The sequence below is a fragment of the Trichosurus vulpecula genome, chromosome 1, assembly GCF_011100635.1.
Source record: "Trichosurus vulpecula isolate mTriVul1 chromosome 1, mTriVul1.pri, whole genome shotgun sequence".
NCBI lineage: Eukaryota > Metazoa > Chordata > Mammalia > Diprotodontia > Phalangeridae > Trichosurus > Trichosurus vulpecula.
The window spans coordinates 58,509,330-58,524,897 of NC_050573.1; the positions used below are offsets into that span (position 1 = coordinate 58,509,330).

General features: G+C 36.0%; 1 protein-coding gene across 1 annotated transcript in view; it reads right to left on the reverse strand.

The window, feature by feature from the left end:
- AP3D1 (adaptor related protein complex 3 subunit delta 1) overlaps positions 1-15,568 on the reverse strand; it is a 154,149-nt gene that overhangs the window by 85,420 nt on the left and 53,161 nt on the right. The window contains exon 2 of the mRNA XM_036755843.1: positions 1,927-2,022. Coding sequence (XP_036611738.1) covers positions 1,927-2,022 — 96 coding nt within the window. The remainder of the gene's footprint in view (positions 1-1,926; positions 2,023-15,568) is intronic.

Sequence of the window (15,568 nt, forward strand, 5' to 3'; positions counted from 1 at the left end):
TCAATGGGGGGGTGAGGGAGAGAGAATTTAGAACTCAAGAAAAATTTTGAATTGATGTTTAAAAATTGTTTTTACACGTAATTGGGAGAATAAAATATTAAATTAAAAAATAAATTTAATGATATTCATTTTTTTCAAAATGAATACAAGAATAGAGATCCTCTCCAAGCCAGGAGTGCGTGAGTTGGTGAACAAGCATTTATTAAACACTTACTGTGTGTCAGGCACTGTGCTAAGCATCAAATCTACACAGTCATTGCCCTGAAGGAGCTCAAAGTCTAATGGAGGGGACAACATAACTATGTAGGTAAGTGGAAGGTAAGCCCAGAGGGGAGGCACTGACAGTATATGGATGGGATGGGGAAGGAGAAAGAGGGGAAAAGGTCTCTTACAGATGAGGAAAGCTGAATTAAGTCTTACAGGAGGCCAGAGAACCTGGAGACAGAGGTGAGAATTAAGAGCATTCCTTCTAGGGGGGGATAGCCAGTGAAAAGGCATGAAGTCAAGGGATGGCATGTCATATGAGAGGAAGAGCAAGGCCAGTGTCACTGGATCACTGAGAAAATATAAGTGAATAAAGTATAAGACTGGGAATTAGTAAGGGACCAGGGTGTGAAGGGATTTAAATGCTAATGATCCTAGAGGTAATAGGGAGGTAAGCATCTAATAAACCACTTCAGCAATATAACCTAACATTTATGGTTTACAAAGCACGTTCTACCTAGTCAGCTAAATGATGCAATGGAAAGAGTTCTTGGCTTGGAATCAGGAAGACTTGAGTTCAAATCTGACCTAAGGCATTTACTATCCATGTGACCCTGGATATGTCACTTAACCTTTGCCTGCCTCAGTTTCCTCAACTGTAAATTTGGATCATAACAGCATCTCCCTCCTGAGGTTGAGAAGATCAAATGAGGTATTTGTAAAGCACTTAGCACAGTGCTTGGTACACAGCTGGCATTTAAATGGTTGGGCCTTTCCCCTACTTTACATAAATATCTTAATATTAAAAAATGTACTTTGTACCCCCACAGCTAGAAATTGGCCTCAAGTGAAGCTAAGAGAAAGGACCATTACTATGACTTACCAGTACTATAAAAGGTAATGGACTTGGCCTCCATCAGACCTAAAGAAAGAAGTAGTTTCTAACACTATAGATGATAACTTCCTCCTTTCTCCCCCACCCCACCACAAGCCTTGGCAATCAAACCTGAAAACTCTTAGTGGGGACAATCCAGAAGAAAATGTTTAACAGGAATTTAGAAATCACAAAACAATTAAAAGCCAATACTGCTTCTATCTGAGAATGCATGTATGCTTCTATATAACCCCCCAAGCCCACCACCTTTCTACCAAGAAATATGTTGTTTTGTTAAAGTCGATATATTTGAAGGTTAGCTGGGAAGTATTTGCTATATCATAATTTAGTATAAAAATGATTTTATACCAAAATTAAACTATTTTTAAAACACATTTTTAACATTAAAAAAAGAGAGAAATTAAAAAGCAAATGTGACAAAAATACAAAGAACAAGCATGGTATGGTCCCAAAGAAGTGAAGCTATTTCCCCAACCTCCACTTCAGCCTTCTTTGTAAATGTGGGAGCTCTACAGTCACTGGACCTATATTGTAGACTTTTTTGATGTACTGATCAAGTTTTGCTGAGTGTTTTCTCTTCTTCCTCTTTTTATCTATTTTTTTTTTCATTTAAAAATATTATCTGTTATATGGGATGGCTTTTTGGGAAGGGAGGATAAATTTCAGTGATGTAAAAACAAAAGATATCAATAAAATTTATTTTTTAAAAGGACTGTAGAAAAAGCAATGAGAGGGTTGGATGATATCATAGGGCATATATAGGTCATACGACCCATTTAAAGTAGTAACCATACAATGAAATACAATTCACAAACCACTGTACTTACGTAGGTAAGCTTGCAGACTGCATTTGCTTTTACTGCAATGTTGTCTTGCTTCAATTCTTGTTTGATCTCATCAATACACTGAGATATGTATTTGGCCTGAAAAACAAAACAAAACAAAACAGAAGATGCTTAAATACCTGTGATTCAACTGATGTGGGTACCCTGCAAGAGAGCCACTCATCCACACTTTCCCATTCTCTGGGACCTTTAGCCATATGCTCTCTTAAATACTCCAAGGATGGCTTTCCCAATTTGCTGGAAGCCTTTCTTGAATCATCTTGACATTTTACGTCAACCAATGGAACACAGAGGCTGCCCATCAACTGTCCCTCGACCATGCCACATAATCAGTAATTCTACCTGTTCTATTAAGATTCTTCAATTGTGGGTACAAGGTATTGTCCATCAGCAGCATATATAAATATGCATTATGTTTAGGGGCTGTCCCCACCAATTATGCTATATTTGGCATGTGAGGACCTAAGCTTGAACTTTAGCTCTACTACTTACTATATGACACAGAGCCAAGCATTTAACCGCATTGTCTATCAGGCTAGCTGACCACTTCTTAGCTTGTAGAACCAAACCACTCAGTAGCTGTGTGAACACATAAAAGTTGAGTGTGGACGAAATAGTCTGCAATGTTCCTTCCAGCTGTAAACCTATGATCTTATGATGACGTTGTCTGAAAAAAGAAGCTTTCTTCATACACCTGCCAGGTTGAACTCTTGAGCAATTGTGGGTCTCATTCAGGAAGCTCAAATAGTTAAGAAAAAACTTTTCAAAATAATGGCCAATTTCCAAAAGACTCATGATGTAAAATGCTATCCACATTCAAAGAACTATGGAGTCTGAATGAAGATCAAAGCACACTATTTTCTCTCTTTTTTTTCCTTTCTCATGGTTTTCCCTTTTGTTTGGATTCTTCCTCCACAACATGACTAACGTGGAAATAAGTCTAATAACATTATACATACATAGCCTATTGCAAGCTGTCTGGGGCAGGGGGTGGGGGGAGAGAGGAGAAGAAGGGGAGAGAAAAAAATATGGAAGTCAAAATCTTGTAAAAGTTCATGTTGAAAACTATCTTTACATGTAACTGGCAAAAATAAAACACTATTAAGTGGGAAAAAATGGGCATTGTCATTCATGTAAATATTCTTTCTGTTAGTATAAGGAAGCCACAAGAATGCTTTCTCCTCCAAGGAAAAAAGCTGATGCTCTAAGGCAGTACTATATAGAGCCAGAAACCAAGTGACCCTTTGACAAAAATGACCCCCTTTCAAAGACAAATTTTGGTTAATGGACCAATGAATCACATTTTTAGAACATTTTCCTCATAAAGATAAAATAATCAGAATCAAATTCAAGCCAAAGGGTTCTTTAGTCATGTGCATTTCTCAGAATAGCTGCTTTTCAGCTTCCTTATCTTTTCACAAGCTCACATTTATATAAATTTTTTAAAACCTCTTATTACTTAGATTTTTAAAGTTTAGAAAATATTTTTTAAAATTTACAAGGTATTTCTTCCATAAAACCCTCTGAGTAGGTAAGTTAAGTATTATGATATTTATTTTGTAGAGGCAGAAACAGAGAAGTTAAGAGATTTTCCTGGTTTATACTGTTACTAAATGTCAGAACCCAGATATAAATCCAGGTCTGATGCCAAATTTGGTCATTTTCCTACTATGCCAAGCTGTTTCTGGTGGCAAAAATTTCTCATTCTTTTTAAATGAGTTAACTTGCTAAAAATGAACAAACACAGAAGCTAAGAGCTCCATCCAGTTCATCCCTTTACAAACAGAACTGCAAATAAATCAACTGCTAAAGATTGTCCAGTTATGATATACTAAAAATATTTTGCTATGACCTAGTTATTTAAGTTATGTGTTTCTGCAATCAATTTTACTGAACATTTGAAAAATAAAACAGACTCTGAAAAAATGCCTAGGAGGAAGGTTGCTAGGGTGATGGTGAAGGTGAGACAACCTAGCATGCACTTTATAGTGTCTTTCCAGTTTAGCAGTGACTCAATTTGGAGAGCCCAGCATCTATCTCTAAAGAGCCTCAAGATCAGAAGCACAGAAAACAGCATACTAGTTCCTAAATCTGGCTCAGGAAATAACATGGCTTTTTAAATTTCTGTCATTAGTCTCTGTTTTCAGGTGTCTAAATACCATAAATTTTGTAAGCTACTGATACAAAATGAAATTCATGGGACATAAAAGGAAGATGGGAACCTTACAAGGTAGAACATAGAATGGTAGAAAAGGGAGAGATCTTTGAACAGAGAAGAGAGAATACTAAAGCTAGAAGGTGTCTCAGAGACCATCTAGTCCAATCCTTTCATATTGAAGATGAGGAAAATAAGACCCAGAGAAGGAAAGTGAATTTCCCAAGGTTATAGAAGTCAATAGAAAAGACAAAACAAAAATTTAGGTTCCTTGCCTCCCAGTCTAGGGCTCCTTCTATTATTCTAGTCTGTCTTCTCAAAGGAACACCTTCAATAGTATAAATCTATACTAGTCTAACAGAAACCTGTGTCACATTGGAAGACAACTACATTCCAGGTCTCCTCTCCATTACTGGATGCACCTTTTCTCATACGCCTGGACATAGTTGACCAAAAGGAAGAAAAGGCAGACTTCCTGTTAACCACTTCCTACATTTCCCAATATTTCCTTGACCACCACCATTCAGGTATCCTATCTTCCTTTAAAGTCTGTTGTATATAGGATGCAACCAAAGCAGTTCATAGGGGAAATTTTATATCTCTAAATACTTACATGAATAACATAGAGAAAGAGGAGATCAATGAATTGGTCATGGAACTAAAAAAGTTAGAAAAAGAACAAATTTTAAATTCCCAATTAAATATCAAATTAGGAATTCTGAAAATCAAAAAGATTTATTTAATAAAATTGAAAGTAGGAAAACTATTGAACTAATAAATAAAACTAAAAGCTGGTTTTATAAAAAAAAAAACAATAAGAGAAAAACCTTTGGTTAATTTGATCTAAAAAAGAAAGAAAATCAAATTACCAGTATCAAAAATGAAAATGGTGAATTCACCGCCAATGAAGAGGAAATTAAAGCAATAATTAGGAGCTATTTTGCCCAACTGTATACCAATAAATCTGACAATCTAAGTGAAATGGATGAATATTTACAAAAATATAAATTGCCCGGATTAAGAGAAGAAGAAATAAGATATTTAATTAGCCTGATTTTAGAAAAAGGAATTGAACATGCCATCAATGAACTCCTTAAGAAAAAATCTCCAGGGACAGATGGATTTACAAGCGAATTCTACCAAACATTTAAAGAATGATTAATTCCAATACTATATAAACTATCTGGAAAAACAGGCAAAGAAGGAGTTCTACCAAATTGTTTTTATGATACAAATATGGTGCTGATACCTAAACCAGGAAGAGCCAAAACAGAGACAGAGAATTATAGAACAATTTCCCTAATAAATATTGAAGTGAAAATTTTAAATAAAATATTAGCAAAGAGATTACAGCAATGTATCATGAGGATAATACATTATGACCAGGTGGCATACTGGGAATACAGGGCTGGTTCAATATTAGGAAAACTATCAGCATAATTTGACCATATCAATAACAAAACTAACAGAAATCACATGACTGTCTCAATAGATGCAGAAAAAGCCTTTGACAAAATATAGCACCCATTTCTGTTAAAAAAAAAACACTCACGAGCATAGGAATAAATGGAGTTTTCCTTAAAATGATAAGTAATATGTATCTAAAACCATAAGCAAGCATTATATGTAATGGGGATAAGCTAAAAGCTTTCCCAAGGGTAAAACAAGGATGCCCATTATCACCACTATTATTCAATATTGTACTAGAAATGTTAGCTTTAGCAATAAGAGAAGAAAAAAAAATTGAAGGAATTACAATAGGCAATGAAGAAACAAAACTACCACTCTTTACAGATATGATAGCATACTTGAGAATTCTAGAGAATCAACTAAAAAACTACTTGAAATAATTAACAACTTTAGCAAAGTTTCAGGATGTAAAATGAACTCACATATTATCATCAAAGCCCAGCAGCAAGAGATAGAGAAATTCCATTTTCAAATAACTATAGAGCAATATAAAAAATTTGGGAGTCTACCTGCCAAGACAAACCCAGGGACTACATGAACACAATTACGAAACACTTTCACACAAATAAAGTCGGATCTAAAAAACTGGAAAAATATCAATTGCTCATGGGTAGACACTAAATTAATTAATTTAAGTGTCATACCAAACTACCAAAAAAATAATTGTATAGAGCTAGGAAAAATAATAATAAAATTCATCTGGAAGAACAAAAGGTCAAGAACATCAAGAGAATTAATGAAAAAAATGCAAAAGAAGATGGCCCACCTGTACCAGATCTAAAACTATATTATAAAGCGACAATCGTAAAAACTATTTGGTACTGGCTAAGAAATAGAGTGCTGGATCAGTGGAAGAGGTTAGGTACACAAGACACAGCAGTCAATGACTATAGTAATCTGCTGTTTGATAAACCCAGAGACTCCAGGTTCCAGGATAATAACTCACTATTTTCAAAAAGTGCTGGGAAAACTGGAAAACAGTATGGCAGAAAGTAGGCTTAGACCAACATCTCACACAATATACCAATATAAGATCAAAATGGGTACATGAATTAGACATAAAGTTAGACATACCATGAGCAAATTAGGAGAGCAAAGAATAGTTTACCTGTCAGATCTATGGAGAAGGGAAGAATTTATGACCAAACAAGAGAGAGAGAACATTACAAAATGCAAAATGGATAATTTTGATTACATTAAAAAGGTTTTGCACAAACAAAATCAATTCAACCAACATTAGAGCGAAAACAGGGAAACAATATTTATAGCCAGTGTTTCTGATAAAGGCCTTGGTTCTAAAATATATAGAGAACTAAAGCCATTCCCCAATTGAAAAATGGTCAAAGGATATGAATAGGCAATTTTCAGATGAAGGAATCAAAGCTATCCATAGTCATATGAAAAAGTGCTCCAAATCCCTATTGATTAGAGAATTGCAAATTAAAACAACTCTGAGCTACCACCTCACACCTATCAGATTAAATAATGACAGAAAAGGAAAATTATAAATGTTGGAAAAAGATGTGGGAAAACTGGAACACTAATGCATTGCTGGTGGAGTTGTGAACTGATCTAACCACTGTGGAAAGCAATTTGGAACTAATGCCCAAAGGGCTATAAAACTGTGCATACCCTTTGATCCAGTAATACCACTCCTAGGTCTGTATCCCAAAGAGATCATAAAAAAGAGAAAAAGACCCACATGCACAAAAATATTTATAGCGGCTCTCTTTGTGGTGGCAAAGAACTGGAAACTGAGGGGATCCCCATCAATTGGGGAATGGCTGAACAAGTTGTAGTATATAAATATAATGGAATACTATTGTTCTATAAGAAATCATGAGCAGGCAGATTTCAGAAAAACCTGGAAACACTTATGTGAACTAATGCTGAGTGAAGTGAACAGAATCAGGAGGACATTATATACATAGTAACAGCAATATTATATGATGATCAACTCTGAATGACCTAGCTATTTTCAGCAATACATGAACTAAGACAATTCCAAAAGACTCACGAAGGAAAATGCTAACCACATCCAGAGAAAGTCTGAATATAGATCGAAAGATACTATTTTCACCTTTTTTTTTGGGGGGGGGGGGGGGTTCTCTCTCATGGATTTTCCCTTTTGTTCTGTTTGTTCTTTCACAACGTGACTAATTGGGAAGTATGTTTAATATGACTATACATGTATAACCTATATCAGATTTCTTGTCTTGGGGGGAGGGAATGGGAAGGAGGGATGGAGGGAGAAAAAATATGGAACTCAAAATCTTATAAAAGTAAATGTTAAAAATTATCTTTATGTTTAATTGGAAAAAATACTATTAAGTGGGGGGAGAAAAAAAAACAAGAAAAACAAATTGATGATAACATGGCTCAAAAGTATATGTATACTTATGTATATAAGTCTAAAAGAATGTAAAGAACTACAGATGCTCTAGCTAAAGTTTAACCAACTAATGTTGACCAATAATCAATCAACTAGTAAAAAAAAATAAAAATAAAAGTTTATTGTATATTGAGTATATTCATAGATGTGTCCATACACATATATACACACACATGCTGATGTCTTCTCAATCTCTTTGGCCTCCTAGTTCACCAAATTCTGAACTTCATTATATCTCAAGAGCTGTGTCTCATGACATCCCACAACTGTGCAGAATTCTGAAATTCTTCTCTCCTTTCATAATCTCTTATGCTTCCATTTCCCCCTTTGCCTCACTTTTCCTAAATCAATCTTTCATTCTCATTGTGACCTCTTATACTTCCACCCTTCCCTGATTCTTCTGCTCTGGGCTCACTTTCCTCTTTCTCATGTCTTGACTCTTACGGTTGATCAATTTAATCCCTTGCTCCTTTTGCTATCACAGGCATCAGGGAATGAAAGCTGACACTTCCTTTAAGCAATAAAACAAAAATTCTGTATTATTAAAACAAACAAACCCAAACACAATGCTGTTAGTTCCATTATCTGAATTAACTCATATATCCAAGCAGTGTCACCGGGTCCACTACAAATTTAGGTTATAGGATCTCAACTGGGCCCAGACTGCTTCAGGGCAATCCTTTTATTCTTCCCTAACTGACAGAATGCAGTATACACAGTAAAGAAAATGTAGGAGTGAGAGTTCAAACCCTGGCTCTGGCTCACACCGCCTATATCATTTCATTTTAGTCTTGGTTTCCTAATATGAACTAGATGACTTCTATGAGCCCTTCTGTTTTCTTATCCATCTATCTCCATTGTCGAGCACAGTGCATCCATCTTGCAAACAGCAGGCATTTAAAAATGCATATTGAATATATCTGCTGAGAATTCATTAAGACAATGGCTTTATCCAGCTTGAAACTTACTAAATTAGATTACTAAATTACTAAATAGATTAATTCAGGAGTCTATCATTAACTGACATTTTCCTCATCACTAGAATAATTATATCAAATCTCCACTATGCTTCTTTTAGAATGGTCCAAGTAACACTCATGTGTTTCTTATCATAAGATTTTGCTACTAAATTCAAAATGGTAACCTTAGTCTCATTTTCAAGCAGCAAAGCAAACCTAGTAAGAACACAAATGGAGAATAAACAAAAGCCAAGAACAAGAACATAGATCTGGATTTTTAGAATAACAGAAACAGGACTCCGAATGACAGAATGAAAATAATTATATGGTAATGAGACCATTCATAGATAAACACAATGAACCCAACCAATGACTGTGAACTAATTCTATGAAAACAGGACTTTGCAAAGAGAGGGAGGAACAGTTAATCTAGGCATACACAGTAATCAATTTGGGGGCACCACATTCAAGACAAATCACAGAAGAGGAAGGGCTCTCAAAGGCCATCTATTCCTGCCATTATTTGAACAAAAATTTTGCTACAACACGTCCAATGGGTGGTCATCCAACCTTTGCCTGAAGACTTCCTAGAAAGGAGTAAAACACATTACCTCCTGAAGCTACCCATTCCACTTCTGGATGGCTCTATCATAAGAAATTTTCCCTGGCATCAAAATTAAATTTCCCTTTCTGTAACTTCTGCCCACCACTGTTCCTATTTCTACCCTCTAGAATAAACCATAGCAAATCTAACCCTCCATTCCTCATGAAAGTCTTTCAAGTATTTGAAAACAGCTACCGTTTCCCCACCCCAAGTCTTCCCTTCCCCAACACTAACCGTGCTTAGTTCCTTCAAATGGCTTTCATGACATGAATTTAAGTCTCTTCACCATCTTGGTTGCTCTTCTTTGGAAATTCTCCACTTTATCAATGTCCTAGCACCCAGACCTGAATACAATACTTTAGGTGTGGTCTGACCAGGGTAGAAGTATAGGAGGCCTACTATCTTCCTATGTCAGGATATTATGCTTCTTCCAATATTGTCAACGGCTTTACTGGATGCTTTGTCATACTGTGGACTGATACAGAGCTTGTAGTTCACGGAAATTCCAGAAAAAGCTTTTTCAGAGAAACTTATCTAGCTACACCTTGCCCACATTTTAAGTGTGATACAGGGATAGAGACTGGACCTGTGATTTCAGGTTTCACTGGATCTCCCGAACAAGGAAAATCTCTCTCCAAAGCTGGTCAGTACTTTCTTGACAACTTTCTTCCCCATTAGAATGTGAGTTCCTTGTGCATACAGAATGTCTTTCTTTCTGCTTCTGTTTCCAGACTTTGCACAGTATCTGGCACATAGTGAGCACTTACTAAATGCTTGTTGACTTGACTTGGGAGCGTTGCTAGAGCACTTAAGAAGTTATATGACCTGCCTAGAATCACACAACTATTATGTGTGAAAAGCGGTACTTGAAATCAGATCTTCCTGGCTCCCTATTGATTATGCCATAATGCCTTGTCCCCATATAACAAAGTATCTTTTCATTGTTAAATCAATTTTTGAATTGTAAGATTTTACATTTATCCATATACTCAGACTTATCTTTTAGGAAAATCACTTTGGCAGATATATGGAAAATGGGCTGAAATGGGTCTGCGTCAGAAAGACCAGCTAGAAGGATAATGCAATAGTCTAGATGAGCGACAATAAGGGTCCTAAGCTAGAGTAGTGACTACTTGAGTGGAGAGAAGGGCACTGATGTGAAAAATGTTGTGTAGGTAGAATCAAGAATACTTGACCCCTGATTGGAAATGTGGGATGAGGGAAAAGTGAGGCACCAATGATGATCCCTGTCTGACTGAATGTTGGCAAATTCTATAAGAAAAGGAAGTTCAGGAAAGGGGCATGGAACAAAGATTAATTCCATTTGGGATATGTTGGGTGCCTAATGCTGGGTGCCTATTTAATATCAAATTTAAAATATTAAATAAGCAACCATTGATGCCTCAGTTTCTTCAGTAGTAAAATAAAGATAATATTAATGACCTCACTGAATTGTTTTGAGGTTCAAATGAGTTATGTAAGCTGTCTTGTAAATTTTAAAGCACATTAAAAACTGCAGCTATTATTATTAGAGAGGTAGCTTAAGGAAAGGCAGCTAGGTAGCACAGAGGGCAATGTGCAAGGCCTAGTGTCAGGAAGACCTGAGTTCAAATCCAGCCTCAGACACCTACTAGCTGTGTGACCCTGGGCAAGTCACTTAACCCTGTTTGCCTCAGTGTCCTCATCGGTAAAATGAGCTGGAGAAGGAAATGGCAAACCACTCTAGTGTGTTTGCCAAAAAAACCCCAAATGGCATCATGAAGAACTGAATGGGACCAAAATAACTGAACCACATATAAGTGTACACAAAATACATATAAAGCAAATACAAAGTAATCTTGGAGGCAAAAGCAAAGTCTAACAGCAGAAAGGATCAAGAAAGGCCTTATTCAGAGACGTGAGCTTATTGCATTAAATTCAACTGCTTTTCCAATACAAACTGAGGATCATAAAACTCTATATAATGAGCACAGTCTAATTTACAACATTTAAAAGACAGGAAAATTGAGAATGCAGATGAAGGAGGGTGGGGAAAGAAGCTACATGTAAAGGAAAAAAGAGTAAGACAGAGAAAGTAGCAGAAAAGAGTCAAATACTTAAAGAGTATAATGGAACTTTTGAGATATAATTTAATCCCATCATTTTATATTTACCAAGGTAAAAAAAAGTTAAAGGCCAAGATAACAGAGATTGTAAAAAAAGGAGCCAGAAACCTTTGTTCTCAGAGACTTAAAATCTAGTGCGCTTTCCACAACACCATACTGAAATTTAATTAAGGTTACAATGTTAACTTGGGTTGTGAACTTGAGCTTCATTTCCTGTTATGTTATCCTCTGAAAAGCTGATTTATCTGGACACAGTAAAACCCATACTTCCTACATAAATTTCTACTAGCACCCCTTTAAAAGAGATGGTCTTGGCAGCTTCCCATAACAGAAACTGTTTTCCAGTAATGATGATAACAAGGACTAGAAAAAATGCCCAGACAGAAATTCCCTGCCAGTGCTCTAGAGCCTTAACTTCTAAAATGCGTACAAGCAACAGAAGGAAAACGTAACCTCTAAAATTCCAATATTCTTTTAGCAGGACAATAATTCACTGAATATTTTATAATCAGTAGCAACACAGTGGAACAAATGTCATAGTACCCTTGCAACGTGCATCAAGTTCCTCAATACTGACCAGAGGTATCAATACTAATCTTCGATAGTAATCCTCTATATAGGTGTCTTTCTGTAACAAATTTCAATCCAACGAACTCTTGTTGAGGGTCTAATTCAAGTTATAATGCTAAGGAAAGACGCAGAAATAAAGATAAATAAAATACCTATTATTTTTTTTTTTTGCCTGAAGGAGTTTCCAATCCATTAGGGGAGATAAAACATGAATACAAAGGTAAAAAATACAGAGCAGAATGTGCTAAGTGCATAAAAGGAAGGGGGGAAAAGGTAATAGGAATTCAAAGAAAAAAAATCCCTTTCCAAACAGGATCTTGGTTTTAAATGACTTAAGATCCAACTCTCTTATCAGGAAAAGCGGCAGGCAGTCAGGGTGGGGAGGGAGAACAAGCATTTATTAAGCACCTACCATGCACCAGGCACTGTGCTAAGTGCTCTAAAATATTATCTCATTTGATTCCTACAACCGTGAGGTGGGTGCTATCATTATCCCCATCTTATAGCTGAGGAATGAAGTGTGTAGGTGGATGTGGGTGTGTGCCTGCAAACAGACACACATTTTCCCTCTTCTTTAAACCCCTTTACCTCCCCAGCTGTGAAATATATACATTATATATACATATATATGCATACATATACACACAGACACCTATATACATACATATGCATGCTTGTATAACAATTAAGCAAAGTCAGTCAAAACAAATCCATCCATTTGCCAGGCCCCCAAAATATGTTTCATTCCGAACCTAGACTCTTGCTCATCAGTCTTCTGGAGTCATGGTTGGTCCTGGCATTAATAAGAATTTTAAAGTCTTTAAAAGGTATCTTGGGACAGGTAGGTAGCACAATGGATACAGTGATAGGCCTGGAGTCAGGAAGACCTGAGTTCAAATCCAGCCTCACATACTTACTAGCTGTGTGACCCTGGAGTCACTTAACCCTATTTACCTCAGTTTCCTCATCTGTAAAATTAGCTGGAGAAGGAAGTGGAAAAAATGGAAAACCATTCCTAGTAACTTTGCCAGGAAAACCTCAAATGGGGTCATAACGAGTTGGACACAACTAAAAATGACTGAACAACAAAATGTGTCTTATTTTATTCTTATTTATTATTTTATTTTTTCCCAATTAAATATAAAAACAATTTTTAACATATGTTTTTAAAATTTTGAGTTTCAAATTCTCTCCTTCCTTCCTCACCCCCCTCATTGAGAAGGCAAACAATCTGATATAGATTATATATGTGTAGTCATGCAAAACATATTTCCATATTAGTCATGTTGTAAAAGAAAACCTATACCAAAAAAATAAAACAACCCAACCCAACAACCACCCAAGAAAAATAAAGTAAAAAAAAAGTATGCTTTGATCCATATTCAGACTCCATTAGTTCCTTCTCTAGATAGATGGCATTTTTCAGCATAAGTCCTTCAGAGTTGTCTGGCATCACTGTGTTGCTGAGAATAGCTAAGTCATTCATAGTTGATCATCATACAATATTGCTGTTACTGCGTACAACGTTCTTCTGTCATTTCACTTTGCATCAGTTCGTGTAAGTCTTTTCAAGGTTTTCTGAAATCCACCTGCTCATCATTTCTTATAGCACAATAGCATTTCATCACAATCATATACCACAATTTGTTCAGCCATTCCCTAGTTTATGGGGATCCCCTCAATTTCCAATTCTTTGCTACCACAAAGAGAGCTGCTACAAATATTTTTTACACGTGTGTTCTTTCCCCTTTTGTATGATCTCTTTGGGATACGGACCTACAGGTGGTATTGCTAAGTGAAAGGATATGTATGGTTTTATAGTCCTTTGGGCATAGTTACAAGTTGCTATACAGAATGGTTAAATCAGTTCACAACTCCACCAACACCGTATTAATGTCTCATTTTCCCCATATCCCCTCCAACATTTCCCATTTTCCTTTTTTGTCTTATTAGCCAATCTAATAGGTATGGGGTAGGACCTCAGAACTGTTTTAATTTGCATCTCTCCAATCAATTTTTTCATGTGGCTACAGATAGCTTTGATTACTTGATCTGAAAACTTCTTATCTTTTGATCATTTGCCAACTGGGGAATGGCTCTTATTTTTATAAATTTGACTCATTTCTCTATGTGTTTGAGAAATAAGACCTTTATCAGAGAAATCTGCTTCAAATTTTTTTTCACAGTTCCTATTGCTAACTATATATCTCCCCCTGCCATGTCTATTCTCACTCTCTTTTCACCCTGTCCCTCCTCAAAAAGAGTTTTGTTTCTGAATAATTCCTTCCTCAAACTGCCTCCCTTCTATCCTCCCCCTCACCTTTGCTTGTCCCCTTCCCCTCCTACTTTCCTGTAGGATAAGATAGATTTCAATACCCAGTTGAGAGTGTATGTATTCCCTCTTTGAGTCAATTCTGATGAGAGTAAGGTTAACTTACTACCTCTGATCTCCCCCCTCTTCCTCTCCAATGTAAAAGCTTTTTCTTGCCTTTTTTATGTCATATAATTTACCCCATTCTACCTCTCCCTTTCTCCTTCTCCTAGTGCATTCTTCTTTCTCAGCCCTTAATTTTATTTTTTTAGATAATCATACCATCACATTCAACTCACACCTTTGCTTTTTGTCTATGTGTATACCTTCTAATTGCCCTAATAATCAGAAAGGTATTAGGAGTTATAAATACCATTTTCCTATGTCAGAATATAAACAAATATAAAATCTCTCATTTACATTTTTATACTTCTTTTGCATCTTGTGTTTGAAAATCAAATTTTCCATTGGGCTTTGGTCTTTTCATCAGGAATGCTTGAAAGTCCTCTATTTCACTGAATATCCATTTTTTTACCCAAAGGAATATACTCAGTTTTGCTGGGTAGGTGATTCTTGGTTGTAATCCTAGCTCCTTTGCCCCCTTGAATATCATATTCCAAGCCCTACAATGCTTTTATGTAGAAGCTGCTAAATTTTGTGTTATCCTGACTATGGCTCCATAATACTTGAACTGTTTCTTTCTGGCTACTTGCAATATTTTCTGCTTGACCTGGGAACTCTGGAATTTGGATATAATATTGCTGGGAACTTTCATTTGGAGATCTCTTTCAGGAGGTGATCAATGGATTCTTTCAATTTCTATTCTACCTGTGCTCCTAGAATATCAGGGCAGTTTTTCTTGATAATTTCTTGCAAGATAACGTCTAGGCTCTTTTTTTGATCATGGCTTTCAGGTAGCTCAATTTTTTAAATCATCTCTCCTGGATCTATTTTCCAATGAGCTATTTCACATGGTCCTCTATTTTTTTTTAAAATTCTTTTGGTTTTATTTTATTGTTTCTTGATTTCTAAAGAAGTCATTAGCTTCCAATTGCTCA